The 20574-nt window shown below is 37.4% G+C and overlaps 1 protein-coding gene across 2 annotated transcripts in view; it reads right to left on the reverse strand.

Moving 5' to 3' along the window:
• The window catches only part of LOC111863703 (meiosis inhibitor protein 1-like), a 40692-nt gene that overhangs the window by 16975 nt on the left and 3143 nt on the right, over positions 1-20574 (reverse strand). The window contains exons 2-8 of one of the 2 annotated variants that reach the window (XM_023850243.2): positions 17452-17612; positions 15975-16148; positions 13514-13849; positions 10942-11095; positions 8317-8489; positions 7955-8218; positions 5172-5328 (exon numbers count right to left, since the gene is read on the reverse strand). In XM_023850243.2, coding sequence (XP_023706011.1) covers positions 5241-5328; positions 7955-8218; positions 8317-8489; positions 10942-11095; positions 13514-13849; positions 15975-16148; positions 17452-17612 — 1350 coding nt within the window. In that variant the 3' untranslated portion in view covers positions 5172-5240. Of the gene's footprint in view, positions 1-578; positions 748-3226; positions 3320-5157; positions 5329-7954; positions 8219-8316; positions 8490-10941; positions 11096-13513; positions 13850-15974; positions 16149-17451; positions 17613-20574 lie in introns of those variants that run through there. The other variant, XM_023850241.2, reaches the window with a different exon arrangement.

A 20574-nucleotide genomic window follows, 5' to 3' on the forward strand; every position in this document is an offset into this window, starting at 1 on the left:
TAAAAAACTTTACTTTCCCAGGAAACTGCTGTGTTTGTGAAATGTTCTATTATGTGTACTATGCATTGTAGCATATAAGTGTACGTACTTTACGTCTAAACAACTTATGTGATGGTGGTTTCCTATTTGTAGTGATGTTTGCCCTCTGAAGATGGTCCACAGAGACCGAAACATGTAAGGGTGTTAAGTTTTCATGTAGTAAAAAACTTACAGGTCACATTGGACGGAGTGATTTATATTTGTAATTGTTAGTGTGACGGACCAGAATGAAACAAATCATAAATAACAAAAGTTTTAAAAACTTTGATATACCAAGACGGCCGCTGTAGTTGTGAAAGCTTTGGATTTTGTATATATTGTGCATTACAAACATTGTATGTGTATATATTTTAACATTCAGAACACCCATTGTAATAGCGGTTTCCAAAGAGTATCGATGCCCCTCTGGTGATGTTCAATAGGGACCAAAACATGTAAGGGTGTTAAGAATTGAAGTAGTAAAAACTTCAACAGTCACACTGGATGGAGTTATTTTATCTTTTACAATAAAACAAAAACCAAGAAACAGAAAGCCTTACCTTGCAATGAACTGTTATTAGTGCCGAATCTTGCTAAGGCTTGTGGTATTATGTCCCATAGGGTCTGAATCAACCCATCATTACCTTCCTGGAATTGATGTAATATAGCATCTTCCATAACTTGCATAGCTCTTTTCACTATTAGAAGCTTCCCAAATTGCATCAATTCCTAAGAATTTAACAACAAATTAAAAATGTTTAATGAGCATGTATACATATTTAAATATAAATGAAAGTGGGCTGAACAGAAAACGCACATACACGAGCTTGCGCTTACGATACATTTGCAGTTCTTTGGTCTTACAACATCATGTTATTTTTGGTTGCTGTATGCGTTAAAACTAGGGTTTCCTTGAAAAGCACCTGATTTGAAAATTCAACTGAGGAAAATCTTAAATGGAGGAAATTTAACACTTAGATTATTGACCTTGGATCATTTAAACTGAAAGTTAAAGGTAAAAGGTAGAGTTGTCCCTGTGCTTAACTAAGTAAGCACTATGCCATGAAGGCGTATAAGGGAGTGAATGTATAGACCCACATTTTCTTGACCTCGGCTCCAGTTGGAGGTGAGTGGTCAGCTTCACACCCTGGTTGCTTTACCCCCAAGGAAAGAGCCCCCAGTACCCATTGGATAGGAGGTTGGGTGGACCCCAGAGCTGGTCTGGACGATGTGGAGGAGTGAAAATTCTTAACCTCACTGGTACTACTCCAACCCCTTGGTCGTCCAGCCAGTAGCTAGTCACTATACCGACTGTGCTATTCCAGCTCGCAAACTGAAAGTTAAATGAACGAAAATGTGAAACTGAGGAATATGAAATGGAAATTAAACTTAAGTTATTGATGCATTTGTGTGCATACTTTCTTCGTGCACAGCTTTTCAATACTTTATCGTAAATTTGCTATATATAACCTCAATGTCTCTTACCACTGTTATTTTTCTAATAGTTGATATGTAAACAATGTTCTGGAAAAAATTCATAGGTATCTGTATGCTTTATCTTAATATCAAATTGTACATGAGTAGCCACAATGGTTCATTAGTTACTGCCATCAAACAGAAAACTAAATACAGATATCATATAGCTGCCACATTTCTTACGTCCTACAGTAAGTAGGTTGAAACAAAAATTACATACTTTTAAAAGATATGTTACCATGCCAAATCTTATTAAATGGTGCTATTGTTGCTCCCACTTGAGAAGTTCACACAGCCACGAGGTTGTTATTATTAATGTTACAAAGGTGAGGTGAGCTCAAGTAGTACCGTTGTTTATGCCAACTGTTATCAAAATCTGTCAGCTAGTTCAGGAGGTATAAGTCTGGACCAGACATGTGGACATGGTGATACTCTAGTCCAGTGCTTCTCAACCGGTGGGGCGTGACCTGGTAGCAGGGCCCGGGCATCAATTGTACAGGGCCCTCGTCTTATAGGAAAAATAATTTACCGGGCCGCGGTCTGACAAAAGTTGAGAACCTCCGCTCTAGTCCATCTTTCACAAAGAAGAAAAATAGGCTAAAACTGCCATGTGCAGTGGCACTCTCATTTAATGTTCATCAGTTTAAAATTTTTCCTCACTTGATGCTCAGTATCAATGATTTGGAGCCAATAATCTCAGTAGTAAACTGTCTCTGCATAAGATGTTCCTTGCTGTAGTATTCAAATCCACTGCTCCATGTGAAGATATACTTTCATTAATGAACTTCAATATATTGTGGCGTGCGCCAGAAAGCCGGAATAGTTGAGGAGATCAGAGATGATTTCCTAAGCAATGACCAGCATTCCCACTGCAATGCCTTGGAATCTGAATGCTAGCAAACCTAAGCAACAAAATGTTCGAGGCAGTTGCATGACAACGGCTGCGATAAACATGATACTTCAGTGGGAACAGAATACCAGCAGGGCATTGCCTAGGAATAGCTTAAACAACAAATGTGTTACCCCAGAGATGGAAGGATATCCATGGCAAAGAATACACCAGCTAACGTATTCCTGTGTTCATTGCGTAACAGCAGGCGAAACCGAACCCTTGAACATGGTGCACTCTATTCAGTTCGAGTGCACGTTATAAAAGTAGAGCTTCGATAAGACCAGTCAGTTTTTAGTGTAGCTCCAACTAGAGCAGAAGCAACCTCGCATCCAACAAAGGACAGAAGACACTTCACCAAGATCAGCAGTGCAAGTAATTATAAGAGTGAAGAGGAGACGTCTAAAGGACGCTATAAGTGAAGAATAATTGTACTTGCGAGTGTAAAAGTGATTGTCCAATAAATATTGGTTCAAATCCGGGAGCCCACAAAATTTCTTGTCGCGTTGCCTACCACACACGTGACAGTATATAACAAAGAACATTCTCAAACTAATTCACTTATACAGTGTTAACACAAGAAACAAGAAACAAGAAAAGTGAATATTCTACTGGCATCGATATTTTTAACAATTTACTATCTAGTTTCAAAATTCTTATGAATGAAAAGGCATAATTTAAAGTAACGCTAAAACCATACATACATACATACATACTCCTTTGATTCTGTTGATCAGTTCCTACTATCTAAAAATGAGTCATCCTTAAAAATGAGAATGATTAGTCAATTTGTTATGGGAAAGAAGCAGCATGTATGCAGGATGTACATTACCCACCACTCACCAATAAGCAACAACTGGCATCATGATTCATCAAAACCAAATCCATCAAATCCTTCCTGCATTCAGATTGATCTTCTTCCAGCCACAGAGTCATCTAACAAAGAGAGCACTAAAATCAGAAACTAGTACCTTATAATGTGTTAAACGTTATAAAAAGACAAGCATGTATATTGATTCTTATATTTTATCATAATGCTGTCATTTAATTGTAGCTTAGTAAGGTACTGCTCTCCAGTCACAGTAGCCAAGTGGTCTAAGACATGCACTGTCTTCACTTGCTCGGAAGCCAGGATTGTGGTTTGAATCCCACTCAGGACATGGATGTTTAGTGTTTGTATATGTGTGTGCGTTTTTATGTGTCTGTGTACAGGTAGAGGCCTTGCGATGAGCTGATCACCTGCCCAAGGAGTCCTACCAAATGTCTAAGATCTAGTAAACCAAAGTGAAATGGAGAATTTCATGGAGGTAGACCAAGGCCCAAATTGGGGCTGTAGCTCAAAAGAAAAAAAAATGTACTGCTCAGTCTACCAAACAATAATTGGTTACTGATAAGTATAATGAAAGTTACTCAGTTATAAGAAAAGAGATATGGCAGCCCACAAGATTAAAATTTTGTGTTCATCATTCATCAGACATTTCAAGTAAAAATTGTAAATCTTAATATCTTTATTTCTGTACCATGTACTAGTTTGTTGTATGAGAAGTAGTTTTGGAGAAATATTGTTATCACATTTTCACATATTAATGACTAGACACAGGGTTTGGACTGATAGTCGGATTTACTGAATGCTGATAACACATAAGTACAAATAACTGGAAAGTAAGTAAAGGTATCCCTGTAACAGGCCGTGGACGCCCATAGAGTTGTGAGATGTTCATGTTCCCACATTTTCTAGACAGTCGACTTATAGATGGCGGCAAGGTTATCAGCCCTACATGCCAGCCGCCCTTTACCCCCAAGAATATTCCAAGAATATACCTGGCACTCATTTCTGTTAGAGGCTGAGTAGATCCCAGGGCCATAGTGGGGCTGGAAGGATTAGGTCAATTGAAAAAATCCAATGACCTCATTGGGACTTGAACCCGCCACCCTCCGGCTTGTAGCATAGTGCCTCAACCAACTATGCTACCACGTGCCCCACAAATAACTAAAAAAGTCTCATTAATTTACATACTCTATTCAATGCAATACACACAAAGTCTTCTGTTTGTTCACTAGTCACTGCTAGGCGTGGCTGTTAACAAGGCAACTCAATGCTAGTCTTTGTTATATAGCCTTGACATAGACCACACAGAACATACTGCGTCCTGTGTTGTTGGGTCACTTTCTGCTGCTGCTAAAAGGTGTTTACAATGCTACTGACTACTAATGACAGCCTCTACTCGTTACACTATTCTGGCTTTCAGCATCACATCACAATATTAACTAGCATTATAACTGATAGACATGCACAAAAATTAAACTTGCGCAACAACTGTTAATGTGGAACACCAACACTTGATCTCATCAAAATATGTCCGCTTTCACTAACATCACTATTGTGCATTACGGTGAATATCTGATTTAACAATTAACTGAGAGCCTCTCTAACACAAGTCACAAACATCAATGTTTCAGCCAATTTTCTTGGTTATACATTGTGTACAAAATTGTATGCCTCTCAAGGAAAGTTGAGATTCGTGATAAAGTAATGAAGTCTACATGTCTCGGTATGCCTACATGGCAGAATTAAGGCCGTGCCAGATCACGGAAAAATCAGATTGAAACAGGATCCTATCAACTGCACAGTCCTTACAATTTGGAGACCAGCATGGATCTGTATTGCACCAAGCATTGCTGTATCATGAGGAATTTCACATGCAGAAAGATGAATGGTCAATTCAAACAGAAGAAAAATCAGTATAAATAATAACAGGTGCCATGTGACATACCACTCCCGCTTGTATTGAAGGATGAGTCCACGGAGATGAGAACGCCCAGTATAGCATAGCAGGGTGATGGGTGTACACATTCCTTAACTGGATCTGCTGCCCCAGTAACTCCAGTAAGACTCTTGTTGCTCGTGCCATACGAACTGGACTGCAGCATGCCAGTGATGATACCTGATGACATATATCAAATATGACAGAGTTTTATCACACTGTCAGAGAACATCAACTATCCTGAGTGAGACAGTTTTCTTCAGTTCCTACAGGCAAATGTCAGAATAATAGACTATGACTCTTTCTTTCCACATCCTTTCCAATTAAGTATTCATTAAATCATACTGACATTTAATGCTATATAGTCTGATATGGTGTCAGTGTTCTTAATTAAATAAATTCTGGATAAATAGAGCAGAAAACTAAGTTTCATGCCCTCCAACAAAATATGATTAACTCATAATTTTGTATGTGTATTTTAATCTTTACTTTTTAAATAGAAGAAAAAATATATACAATATTTTGAACTGAACAGTACCAAGAATTTCTTGAATCTTACCTAGTCTTCATTTTTTCATTAACGTAAGTTATTAACAGCAACTTAAGAATTTCTGTCTTCATACAATAAGAATCAGTTCTGGCATTAAAACCTCTTGCTTCCATCAAGGATACAGCTTGAAACATGAAAGCAACCTATACTCACTTAAGTTATTTGTACTTCTTTTGGCTTATTTTGGACTTCACCCATCGTCCGGTATATAAAAAGACAAAAACCACAACGTTTCAGAGACTGGATCTGTCTCCGTCTTCAGGTGTATAGGGAAGGTTTAACCTACTCAGTTGGGCCCCTTAGAAAGAGCTAGTCTCAATCACTGGACAAACCTTGATCTGTAGAAACAACCTATGAACAACCGACAACCGGTTCCGTCAGTGGGAGTACAGTATACACCATCGTTAGAATCCTTTCAAGTCTATCTAAGTTATTTGTATCTCAAATTACCTGCTCTAACATTCTCATTTTCCACTTCCCTTGCCCCTCTTCTGATGATGATAATACTGTTGTTCGAAGAAGGATATTTTGTCTCAGATTTCCCGTTCACCATTCCTGCTGGCCTGAAATGGGCCCACCTCCACACCCCATGGGTCTGAGTGACCACCTTCCTTACAAACCACCTATATAGCTCAACATCCTCATCCTACTGATTTCAACCCCGAAGAAGAAAGCATCATATTCCTAAGAAACAATGGTATCCACCTTCAAGAATACATGGATTCAGAGCCCAGAAAACAACAATCCTAATACCCATCGCCATGAAAACCTTAAAACTTACGTGTAATTTTACTGTGTTTGCATTAAACAACAGTATGTCTCTAAAACGGTGTATTTATTTTGAAATATAGAGAAAGCTTCATTACATATCTATTTACTGTAAACAAAATTACTTTCACTATACAAAAATATACTAACTACACTGCAAAGGGGCATGCATAACAAACGAAGAGCCAATTCAGCAGTTTACAAACTTCCCTGCAACTACCACTTTTTCCTTGTCCTTAATTCATTAAGCATTATGCCATGAAGACATACTGGGGAGTGGAAGTTAGCTCTGCCACTCTGAACCTTGGCACTAGATGGAGGTGAGTGGTCAGCTTTATGCACTGGCTGCATTATCCTTGGGGAAAGAGGCCAACAGGATCCATTGGATAGGAGGCTGGGTGGGCCCCAAAGCCAGTCTGGGCACTGCATCGTAAAGAAAAACCTTGCTCGTGCCAGGAATCAAACACCTGGCACACACCTATAGCCAATCATTATACCAACCAAACTATCCCAGCTCTCTTTTCAGGTTATCGACCGGGATAAAATTTACCATTCTAAGCTTACTTACAGTATCCACTGTATACTTACTGCAAAGATAAACCAAATGGCTTTGGTAATAGGAACTGGAACTAAGGAAACTGAAGGCAAGTGATTGAGATATGACACTAAGGCAGGCAGACAAGGAGCAGCAGTATCAGGACTGGAAAAGATATAAATACTGATTTGTAACTTCTTCCAACAGTTATGTGCAATGTGAACATAACAGGTCAACTGATTTTCATTTTTGGACCAAGCTGACTTTAATAAGTAACTTCATCCAGCAGCCTTAAAAATGATATGGTAATTATACACACATTTGATATTATGCCTCACAGCTTATTGGCTTTGGAAATCTATGAGTTTCAGCTTCTTATAAATATATGTCATTATATCTGACAATCCCCCTCGTTGGTGTCCCCACCTTATCGTGGTGAGGGGGTTTGAGTATGCCAAGGACCCTGAGAGCTATACCAGCGGTAGTGTAGCTACTGGCAGGGCCTCCCTTGCTGGACAGGTCAAAGGGTAGGCATCAGATGAAGAGAGATACCAAAAACTGACGTCGGAAGCAGCGTCATCAGCAGCGACTTGAAGCACAGAGCAAATGATGCTCGAGATGGTTCAAGTTCGTATAGCAACAGGCGTGACCAGAGTGGTTTGAACGGCTGTTGTACTGCGATGTGGAAAGCAAATGGATAAACTACCACATTATCACTTTTCCTGGATAGTCTCTTTCCAAAAACAGAAGATCGCATTAAGTGGAGAAACTGTTTTGGAAGAGACTGTGGACCTGTCGTCTGACAGATTACTGATGATGATGATGATCTGACAATACAGATGATAGAATTTAGACAGAGTAGGCATCATAATTTCTTTCAAGAAGTTCCTGTTATTATAATAATCTAAACTAAACACTGGATTTATTTTGTAAAATAATGTAATAATTCCTACCTTGAAGCACATAGGCACAGGAAATAAGTGAATATGATGACTGCATGTTGGAGGGAGTGAGGCACATCTTGATTATACAGAGCCTGCAACCAGTATGAACACTCAACCGGAAGGAATCCCAAACCAGTTTGCAGATGGTTATGGAAAGCAGCTAAACCACCAGGCCAGAGATCTTCTACATTCAGTATACTGGCTGACATAGAAGACAGCAGCTCTCCCAAAAGAGATGTGCATATAGAATTCAGTGAACTTCCATCTTTACACCTGAAGAAGGCAAATAAATTGCCTTATTATGGCTATCAGAACTGTATCATCTGTGTAAAAAGTAATAATTCAATATGGGAAATTTAAGGTAAACTTACTTGTGAGCACTCCAACTTGATATCACAGGCAAGAATGTCAGATATCCCAGTTCTCCAAGGCGATGTGATAACTGGAAAGTATCCAGCTCCTTCACAGGCTCACAGTATATCAATTTTAGACTGCATAAGAACTGGCAAAACAACTCCATATTTGATATATCCATATCTATTTCCTGAAAATAACAGAGCAGAAAAATATTTACAAGCAAAGTGAGAAAAATTAACTAGTACAGTCTTCTATGAAAATAAATTAACGTTAACATATTTCAAATGTATTTCTTCAAGGTGTAACACTAACTTCAAATCAGTATTCTAAATGGTCAGTAAATACAACCTCATAATATTGGACTTCGTATGCCTTGAAGACAAAATGCCCCATGTTCATCATGCAGCAGATGTACGATAGCTGATACTGAATTTATTTTCATGAAAGTATAATCCCCTATCATGTTTGATGAAAAAGTTTTAAGTATGAATAAAATATATTGTCGCGTATCGGGCATATATCGCGACAAATAACTTCACGCCGTATTTTATATAGCGAATTTTATTTCACATTCGCACTTACAATCACCCAAATTACACATTTACGATTACTGCTATCTGCAGTATCACAATTAGTACACTCCAAATGCCAGAATACAACTGACTGGTTGCTGGCTAACTCGGAACTAATTCGGAGGTAGCTCGAGGACTGACTCAGCGGTAGCTCCAGGACTCACTGACTCGTAGGTAGCTCCAGGACTAACTGACTGTGAATAGCCTTCGCTGCTCCTTATGTAGCCTTGATCGGACAATTGTCGTCTGGTGCCGTGTTGCTAGCCACGCTGTCCGGAGTTGTTGACTGCTGCCTAGCAACCGCAATATCCCTCGGTGACGTCACCGCTGTTGCACGTTGCAGAGCTACCAGGATGCGGGGTGATTACTCGCCTATTATGCGAGCGCTTCGTTACCACCACGCGCCTGTGGCCTGAGTTGCCACGTTGCTGCTGGGTAGGGAGGGGTTCTCCGTTGCGCAACATGTTACAATATGTTATGTTGCTAGGAATATGTGTGCCAACCCTTATCTCCTAAGTAGCCCTTTGTGTGTCACCTCTACATAATTGTATACATAAAGCAATACAATGCAGCAGATACCAGCATATTCAGTAGTTGAAATATGTTCTACATAGCCTGACATTGATATATACATGCATATTTAACAGTTTAATACAAGGGAGAGTCAGTAAATAGATAAGAATGAAGTAAAACAGCTGTAGTGGATGTAATAGGTTTTCTATGTGTATCACTAGGTAGCAGCACAGACCAGCTTCATGAGTCTAGGTAGCAGACTCGCATGCTCATGTTCAGAGTCTGGTTTCAGTAGTCAAAATGGTGACTGTGCTTGAGGAGTGTACTGAAGAGCAGAGTTCTGTTGTGCATTCTTTTGTGGGCAAAAGGACAAAATGCAATGGATATTCATAAAGAAAGGTTTCCTGTTTATGGTGGGAAGTGTTTGTCATGTATAGTGGGTCACAACTGGTTCAAGAAATTGTCACCTTGGCGGCAAACGTTTCACCGATGATGAAGAGGTTGAAACAGAGGTGTGGAAGTGGCTGAGACAACAGTCAAAAGACTTCTATTCTGCTGGTTTCGACGAACTGGTAAAGTGATGGGACAAGTGTATAAATGTTGGTGGAGCATACATTGAGAAATAAATGTTTTTTCCAGGTTCAAATACCACATATTTTACATTTTATATCCATTTGTAGCCTATTTACTGATTCTCCTTCATATAAAGACCCCTTGACAGAGCTACATTTCATTTGAGGAGGGGCTGTGGGGACTTATATAATAAATGCTAACTGTGGCCTCTCATGACACATCCTGTTGCTACAAATCAAGCTCTGGGAACTAAGTCATACATCAAACTTATTTCAAACTATGGAGGAAAAGTATGATTTAGATTAATTCAGTTTACTAGCTTTTTACTTAATTTTCCACATACAAAAGCCCACTTTAAATCCGTTAATAAAATAATCAGATATTTCAGTAACCTGAAATTAACATAAATGGTAATAACATGACTTTACAATAAAATTAACGGAAACAGATCCAGTTTCCAAAATGTAGTGTCCTCTATTACCCAGAGTATCCTCTATTACCTAGAATTCCGGACAATGGAAAAAGTCCAAAAACAAAGTAATTCTGTGTCTCATTTAAAAGCTTCTGTACATTGCACTACATATTTTGATTGGCATTGGCCATCATCATGTGTTTAAAAATTGTTGGTGGAAACTGCTATTCTTCCATTTTGTGATTACACAGTCTCTATTATAATCTTCAAGAGAATGTATCATTCACCCACCAAAACTGTTACTCTCATTATTATCAATTATTTTTACAGTCATGTCTTACAAGATGCTTTATGAGACAGCAAACAAAACTGCTTAATGGTCATTCACATTACATAATTTGTGCTCTGCACAAATCATTTTATTGTAACAATCAATTTTTTTACTGTCATTCTGTAAGACAGTAAGTACATTATGGTAATGACCTTACAGTGTTCTGCTAAAACTGAAACTAATAGATGCTGACATAAACAAAGTTCAGATACATATAAAAAATAAAATAAAATTTTACCAGTATATAAGGAGCACTGACAACCTGGATGCATTCCAACAATACATCCATTATCTTCCTTGTGTACTTAGTAATGAGTGGAAAATATTGCATTTCAGTCATTTTATCACATCTGTTCTCCAACCCTTTGCTGCATGAGAGAGTTGAACACAATCTGGAAAACGATGTAAATAAACATGAACTAAGTTTGCCTGAACACTTTTTATATATACATCAGCATTCACTGTAGCATAAACAAGATGCAAACTTCTGTTCAGATGGTGGACCACACTGCAAGATCTTCAACTTAGTATGGCAAAAATTGTCTCTCTATTAAGAACATACTTTTATAAAGTCTACCTTAAAAAAAAGAAAACTAGAGATCCCAAGAAGATACAGACATGTAGGAATAACTTCTACAAATATAACGTTCACACAGGAAAGTGAAGGAAATTTTGTTGTGTGAAGATATACTTCTCATAATGTAAAATACCAAAAAACGAAAATTCATAGTACAGGGTCTTCCACAATAGTCACTGAACTGGTCAGAAACTGTTCTTACGGAATCCAAATATTCATCACCATGTTCACAAAGGCCCACTAATGGACTCCAGAGGCAGCCATCTCAATGCAGATCACATTTCTACAACACATCATTCAAAGATATGTTCTAAATGTAATATTATCCCCCAACCTTCACTTAAATATAAATAAAACGAATTTGTTATCAAAGGTGTATAAATGTCACTCTCTTAGAAAACATAAATTTATGAATTGAAATTTTCATGGAAGTAAGTTTTCTGAATGTGGCCTGCGTTGTGGTGCCATGTAATCTCACAGGCAGATTTCGATTCAGCACAATTCTTTAAAAAAAAGACAATATTTGCTGAAACTTATGGTCAATGCACAGATAATAAAACATCTAATTCTGTATCTGTACACAACTGCAGGATTTCAAAAGTACCTAAACACAGGAAGCATTATCAGTGGTGGCTCATAGCTAAAATTAGTGGGGGTGCTGCTCCAGAAGCGCACAGTTCCATACAAAGATTTGGCTACTGATTATATATTGTATTGTACAAGTATAAAGAAAGAATTAAAGAAAAAAGGACTCATTATATAAATGTTATCGATAATATCATGCGGAAATTGGGGGTGCTGTAGTTCTGCAGCGCCTATACACGGGCCGCCCCTGAGCATTATCCTATATATCTCTTGCATTTGTTGTTTTTAAAAAGTTTGAGTTTTGAATCACCCAGTTAAGAAAAGCATCAAGATGAAAGCAGAGAATCTTTCCAGACATATAAAATATGTCCAGCAAATAGCTCAGATTATTCAGAGATCGGTTTCCTATGGTATAAAATGATATGTGATGAAGCAACATGGTTGATTCTGAACAATATCTACTAAAGAGATGGTTACTTAATTTAATTAAGCAGAATGATGAGAAGAGCATTTTTAATGCATATAATATATTGGTTTCTTACAAATGACAAAGTCTGTCATTCTACAAACACACAGAAGAATGTAGAAAAATCATTTTGGTACACAGATCATCATACAAGTTTTGTTGATGGAATTATACCCTAAACCACTGTAGGTCGTAGTGCAAGGGCCGAGAAGGCCCACCCCTTATACATTCATACATGATTAATAGCCTGCAATCAAGAACTTAATTATAAATCCTGATATAGTTCTCTCTGTGTACATAGATTTATTAATCTAAGGCACTGTAGTATTTATAGTATATTACCTAATTCTGTTATATACAGGTCTGTAGTTCATGCAATGTGTGAATAATTAAATGTACATGGACAATTGCCAGTACCTATTTAGGCGTAAAAATTCTCTGCATATATTACAGTCTGTAGTGTTTTTTTTCTTATTCTTTTTTTCTTAAGACATGTGTTGCTTGGCTTATTGAACTGGAGCTCAGATAGCGCAGTCAGTATAGCGACTGGCTATAGGCTGGATGACAAAAGAGTTAGAGTTGAATCCCATTAGGGTCAAGAACTTTCTCTTCTCCACATCATCCAAACCGGCTCTGGGGACCACCCAGCCTACTATCCAATGGGTATCAGGGGCTTCTTCCCCGGGGGTAAAGCGACCAGAGCGTGAAACTCACCATTCACCTCCAGCAGTGCTGAGATCAAGAAAATGTGTATCTATATATTCGCTCCCCCATATGTGTTCATGGTGTAGTGCTTAATTAACTAAGCACAGAACAACTTTACCTTGTACCTTTTTGCTTACTGAATTATAGGTATTTTTAAATGTGTTGTACTGAACACTGACTTTTTTGACAACTCGAACAAAAAGATCCACAGAACGTTCAGAGATGCATGTCTGTCTCTTTTACATACTAATATCCTGGAAATAAAACACCTAAGAATGGTGTAATGAAGTTCAGTGTTACTTATGCTTTCCTTAAGTTGTTAAGTGATTTAAATTGTATAAGTTTCTCAGTCAGCAAGTGTTTCCTTTGTTTCCTTCACCTGAAAGTGCCTACTTGTATTTCAACTAAAGAAGAAAGTTTTCTCTACAGTAACTTTCAATGGACTAGGAACACAAACTGGGTTTGTACAATATTTACCTTGCCACTGACAGAGTAATACAACTCATCAGTAAAACAGCTTCTCTTTTAGTATTTTCTGCGTTTTGGTCTCTTACTTTGTGATTCTTGACAATTGCAGACAGCATTGCTATACAAGTCTCCAGTACAGTGACAAACAACTGTAATGATGTCATATCAAGCTGACTAGCAAAGTTCCTTCCTTCAACAAGGTTGCTGAGTACCCAACTCACAGAAATCACTGTTTCATTCCAAGTATTGTGCGTGTCACTCAGAACGCTCCTTGTCATCTCAAGCACTTGACACACATTAAGTGCACCCATCTGCAATGCTTTAGAGCCATTAAATTTGATGAACCTATAATAAGACAACCATCCCCTTTTCAGACTCTGGACACTTGCAGCACATTTCAGAACATAAACAGATGCCAAATTTATATATTTAATCAGCTTCAAATTTGATTTTTCAAAACTTTCCTGTTTTTACAGAACCTTACCACAAAAGTTCACCATTGGACCCTATCCTGAACATCAATTATGTCTATAAAAGGTGGCTGCAAGTAACTTGACTCATAATCACAATGAATAAGGCTACTTCATGCAGACAATAATTTCAAGAATAAAATTCCAAACACCTAAAGAGCAAGCTTCAAGAATGCTACCTTATCATAACTGATGCTTATTAGTTCTGAGTGAACATGTGACAATTCTTTGCCATTCCATATCCAAGGAAACCATCCAAGTTTATGCAGACATCTACATAATTAAAACATGATTAAAAATTACTAGGTGAAACGTTACATTTAAGATCTCATGGTAATGACTACAAAGAGTACTAATCTTCTGGGATGTGACATAGTCTAATCTGATAGAATTTTATTGACATTTCAGAGGAGTGTACTGCCTCCATCTGCATAGGTTCCTCTTCATCCCTGATGATGGAGGCAGTAAGCATCTCCTCCAAATATCAGTAAATTTCTACCAGACAACATGGAATCTTATCACAAAAGAAAGTATTCTTCTCTCCATATAAAGCTGACAATGAGTATAAAATATATGTGTGGTAAAAGAAAACATAATTTGATTTAATTACAAAACAATGTTTAAGTAAACATAAGTCTTTATTTTTTCTCTCTATGGCTCTACAGCCCTTTGGACCTTGGCCATTTCTTCAGTTTCGTAATCCTATACACAGTCAGTAGGACTCCTTGGACAGGGGATCAGCCCATCACAAGGCCGCTACCTACACACAGAACAACACAAATACGAAATAAATGCATACAGACATCCATGCCTTGAGTGGGATTCAAACCCATGAACCCAGCGTTAAATTGGCTGAAGACAGTTCATGCCTTAGACTACATGCCCACCATGATTGGCCCATAAGTCTCATATGGATATATATAATAAGAATGCACACTGAGCCATGTAGTACAGAATTATCAAAGTTGACTTGCATTAGGTATAGAGCATCAAATGTTGCAGTCAAGTGGTTAGCATTCATGCTTTGTGTTCAAGTAGCCCTGGGAGCCTGGCCCAATGACCTGCTATCATGACTGAGGTTTTTATGGTTTTCCTTACCCCTCCAAGCAAATGCTGAGACCCTAACTTCAAGCAGGCCATAACTGTAACCTTCCATATCCTACCAAAGTCATTATTCACTACTTATTCCACCAACGGGCAGTGAACAATTTTGGAAAACCAAAAACACTGTTAAATGAACCAGAAGGTAAAAGGTAAGGTAATGTTTTCCCTTTGTTTAATTAATCACTATGTTGTGAAGACATATTGGGGAGTAGAGGTATAGTTCCACCATTCTTGACTTAAGCACTAGATGGAGGTCAGTGGTCAGCTTCACACCCCAGCCGCTTTACCCCAGGGGAAATAGCCCCCAGTATCCATTTTATAGGAGGTTGGATGGGACCCAGAGCTGGTCTGGATACTGTGGAGAGGACAAAAATCTTGCCCTGCTGGGAATCAAACCCAGGCTATCCAAGCCCATGGCCCATAGCTATGCTGACTATCCCAATTCCTAAAATGAAGCAAGAATAACCAAATAAACCATCATATAGACTTCAAATTTCTGCTGAAGCACCTGACTGGGAGAAGGCATTGTGGCTCTCCTCGGTGCCTTCAGACAAATTCCAAGGCTAGTACCTTGAAGCAGGTTATAGCTGCTACCTCCTGATTTATCATTCAAAAGCAACACCTGCAGTTTATGCAGCATTACTAAACGACCAAGCAGCAATAAATCTACGAGAATGGAAGGTTCCATGCTTCCATTGATCATACATGGAAATCACAGGGGTAGATCTATGATACACAGAAATGGTGATCATGCCATTCCATGGTTAATGAATCTACTACACAATAGCAATGAAAGATAGACACCTGTAGCAGCTCACTGTGGCTATGGCTATGTATAAAGATCAAATTACAAGTTTCATTTTATATTAACTGTGGTTAGGATTTGAGTTTCTTACCCTTTCAATAGTCCAGCAAGTAATGTTAGCGCTCTGTTCAGTATGTGAAAGGAGTTATGTTGCTTAGTGAGGAAATGGATAGCTCTTATCAGGCATTCAACAACATAAAGAACATGGCTGTTGTTATAAAACTTCTTGCTCTTTGCTAGATGCTCTAAACACGCAAATATTGCTCTGCAACATAAATTTAGGTAAGCATGCATGTCATTCATGAACCATAAAATAATTAGCATAAGAAAGAGGTCCTTCTTGTGCAACAATTGTCCCTCAGGTGGTCAAGAAATTTCCTGCATATTATGAAACAGGAGGGTCCATTACATTATTCACAAAAGACCACCATTTGACCCTATCCTGAGCCATTTGAATACAGTTCACACACTCACATCTAATTTACTCAGGAAGCTTTTATTATTACCCTCTTGTCTACTCCTATATCTCTCAAGTGGTTGGTTTCTTCCCTTTAGGTTTTCTCACTAAAATTCTGTGTGCATTTCTCATCCCTTCCCTGCTTACTTGCATAGGACATGTCCAGCTCTCTCAACTTCCTTCAGTTGATTGACCTAATGTGATTTTATAAATCTTTTATAAAGTGTAATTTCTCCATCCTACTATTAGATTCTCCAACTGAGGTTCAAACATTCCCCTTAATACTTTTATCTTTCTCTCGTGTAAGAGCCCAGGTTTCATACAAATACAAAACAACAGTAAAATTATAGTTCGTTTTAATCTTTGGCATTTACACTGGAAATGGAGAGATTGTAAACTGAATGGCTGAAAACATTCCCTGAATTTGATCTGCTCCTAAGTTTGTCATTTTAATTCTGACTGAACAATATATGGAAATTTAAAATGTTCCAATTTTCTTTGCTGATTTGAAGTTGGATTTGACAGCAGTGGCAACAAAGAAGATACTCTTGGATTTCAACACCACGTAGTTTGGATAAAACCAAACATTCCTCCAAAACATCAGGCTTTCTTCTAACTGTGTGGTATTACAACTCACAATACCATATCATTCACGATACTACAGTCTTTGAATTCAGGCTTGGATAAAACCAGATGGTCAGAATAACCTTCCAAATGCTTAGTCTTTTAAAACCTTTAGAAATATCAAAAAGGATACTATTTTAAGAAAATGATGATTAACATTTTATCTGAATATCAGTCTCTCCATTCTTAGGAAACTCAAATAATGGAGTTTCAGCATATGTCTTGAGAGTGACATTTTACCTCTGTAACACTGATGGATGTGAACAGGATGTGACCTCAATAACAAGTACCATATTTTTTTGCTGCGTAAATAGTCCCATATATTCGTAAAACATAACACTGTCATTTTAACTGGTAATCCCCATTTTTATAAAAATGGCAGACAAGCCATCACGAATTTGTAATACCCACTTTCAAAATAAGTTCTCAAATAAGAAATATGGTATACATTTGATTTACACAAATGTTATTAATTTATGGTACATACTCCAACAAATGACTGTGCACAGTTGCCATGGCTTCACAAAGGAATTCTGTTATATCTGCATCAAGAAGAACATCTCTGAGAGTTTTTATTTGACACATACTACTTCCTTCTTTGGTGACATCAGCCTTGAGGGACTGTGTGATGAGGGAAACAGCTTCCATCTACGAGTAAATATAAATTAAACATTACTTCAGCTTTCTAATTCATGTGTCAATAACTGTGACTGATATGAAAGATTCTGATATCATAAAATATGATACTTTTTTAATTAACATTCTAAGTGCCTTTATTTTACACACATGCAAAACATACACTTGAAAAATATAGTCTGGAAACTTATTATGAGATAATTATGAAGGTTTTGTTTGAATACTTTAAGATGATCAAATGGAACTCCTTTCTAGTTCCAACATTCCACTTAAGAGAAGTCACTTTGACTGAATAACCATAATTATTCTATACCTGTAACCTTAAGTGGTATTGTAGTGGGGTTTTGCAATACTAGCGAGCTAGAAACATCAATTCTGGGTGTCATAAAGTCAATTATAGTTTACCACAGAAATGACATGTGCTATACATTCTACAACAATTCTACAAACAAGAGAATGTTTCAATAATTGGCTGACATGTTTTCATACATGAACAGCTGGCTCATTCATGTACAAGATTTGCATCGATCACTTAATGTATAATCCAGTGTCACACACATAATCCTAAGACCAGTCAGAAAGAGCTCATAGGTATATATGCCTGAGCCAGATCAACCCAGTTCATACCACCCAATCCTATCTAAGATCCATTTCAATATTATCCACCCACCTTTGTCTTATTCTTCCTAGTGGTCTCTTTCCTTCTGGCTTTTCCCATCAGCATCCCATATGCATTCCTCTTCACCTCCATTCATGTTACATGCCCTGCCCATCTCATCCTACTTGAATAGATCTTTTTAATTATACTTGGAGAGTACAAGTTATGAAGCTCCTCATTATGCAGTTTTCTGCACCCAATTGTCACTCCCTTTTTGGTACAAATTTCTTCTCAGCACCCTGTTTTCAAACACCCTCAATCTATGTTCCTCCCTTAATATCAGAGACCAAGTTTAACACCCATACAGAACCATAAGCAAAATTACAGTTTTGTATATTCTAATTTTTACAATTTTATACAGCAGATGAGAAGACAATCTGATATTGAATAAAACTTTGTATGAAGTTGATAGCAATGATGTCCCACAACAATCACTACACTCAGTTTTATTGCCCTTCTTGTGAACTGGTACAATAATAGACTCTTTCCACTCATCAGGCAGTTCTTTCTTATTCCAAATAGAATTAATTAGCTTATGGACCTTAGAACACAATATTTCACCTACTGCTTAAATCAGTTCAGCCGGAATTTGATCACTGCCTGGCGATTTACAACTTTTCAACTTTGCAATAGCAATTTCAACCTCAAAGGGGCTAGGATCAGGTACTAATGGCTCAGCTGTATGTATTTCTATCTGCCTAACATCACTGACCCTATGTACATACAGTAACTGACAGAAGTAGTTCTTCCACCTATTCAAAATGTTGTGGGAATCTGCAAGCAGATCACCATTCTCATCCTTCACTAAGTTACTGCTAGGCTGGTAACCCCTCTTAAAGTCATTTATTCCTCTATACAGGTCTCTGATGTTCTTGTTCTTACTGTTCATTGCAAGCTCATCAATTTTGTCTTTCAGATATTCCCTCTTTTTTAATTCCTGAAATGCCTGCTGGTTTCACGTCTTATATTCTTCAGATTATACCAATTTATTTTGCTTGGATCCTGTAACCACTGCAATTTGGCTTGTTTCCTTTGGCCTAATAATTCTGAGCATCCTTCAACAAACCATGGCTTATGACTCTTCAATTCATAACAACCTAGACTCTCTTTGGCAGAAAATTTTATATTCTCTCTAATAGTTTCCCAAGTTCTATTAATATCCACCTCAGTGGAGAGGCACAATAGGTTAAGCCATTATCTTCAGAGTAATAATATACTAGTCCCAGAAAAGTTTGGCTTTAAGAAAGGAATTTCCATTGAAAATGCAGCCTTTAAGTTAAGAGACAGGGTGTTGAAATCTATTAATAAAAAAATGCATGTTGGTGGAATATTCTGTGACTTGGAAAAGGCTTTTGACTGTGTAAATCGTGAAATTTTATTAACTAAATTACTTTTTTGGCATTCAAGGAACAGCGTTAAGTTGGTTCAGATCCTACCTAAAAGATAGAAAACAAAAGATTGAAATAAAATCATCAAATTCAATCCAAAGTACCTGCTCAAACTGGGGAATAATAAAACATGGAGTTCCACAGGGGTCAATTTTGGGGCCTTTGCTCTTCATAATTTATATTAACAACATCCCTCCTATACTAAGGACCTCATCAATACCTATAATATTTGCAGATGACGCTAGTGTTATAATGTCTGGTAAAAATTTAGATGATATCTGTATGTTATCAAGCAGGTTCTTTTGCAAATCAGTAAATGGCTTTCTGCAAACAAGCTGTCCCTGAGCCTAGAACAAACAAATGTAATAAAATTTACAACATAAAAACTCATCACAATATCCATTAAACATAGGATATAATGATAAATATATAGAAGAGGGAGTAAACACAAAATTCCTTGGCTTGCAAATTGATAATCATTTAAACTGGAAAACCCATATTGATCAGTTAATTCCAAAGCTAAGTAGAGCATGTTATGCAGTTAGATTCATGTTACATATTAGTAACATTGACACTCTCAAATCAATCTATTTTGCTTACTTTCATTCTTTAATGAAGTATGGAATAATTTTCTGTGGTAATTCATCTGACAGTAACAAGGTATTTACATTGCAAAAGAAAATTGTTAGAATCATGATGGGTGTCAAATCCCATAATTCCTGTAGAGATCTGTTTAAGAGACTATAGATCTTAACTTTTCGTTGCGAATATATATATTCATTAATAAACCTGAACTCGGGTAATGCTTGCTACCATTCAGTCCAGAACCTTTCGTCTTCTCGTCTGCTGTCCAAAAACATAAAAATTATAATATACAAAACTATCATTTTGCCTGTGGTTCTGTATGGGTGTGAAACTTCGTCTCTGA

This window comes from Cryptotermes secundus, unplaced genomic scaffold, assembly GCF_002891405.2.
Source record: "Cryptotermes secundus unplaced genomic scaffold, Csec_1.0 scaffold429, whole genome shotgun sequence".
NCBI classification, from domain to species: Eukaryota; Metazoa; Arthropoda; class Insecta; order Blattodea; family Kalotermitidae; genus Cryptotermes; species Cryptotermes secundus.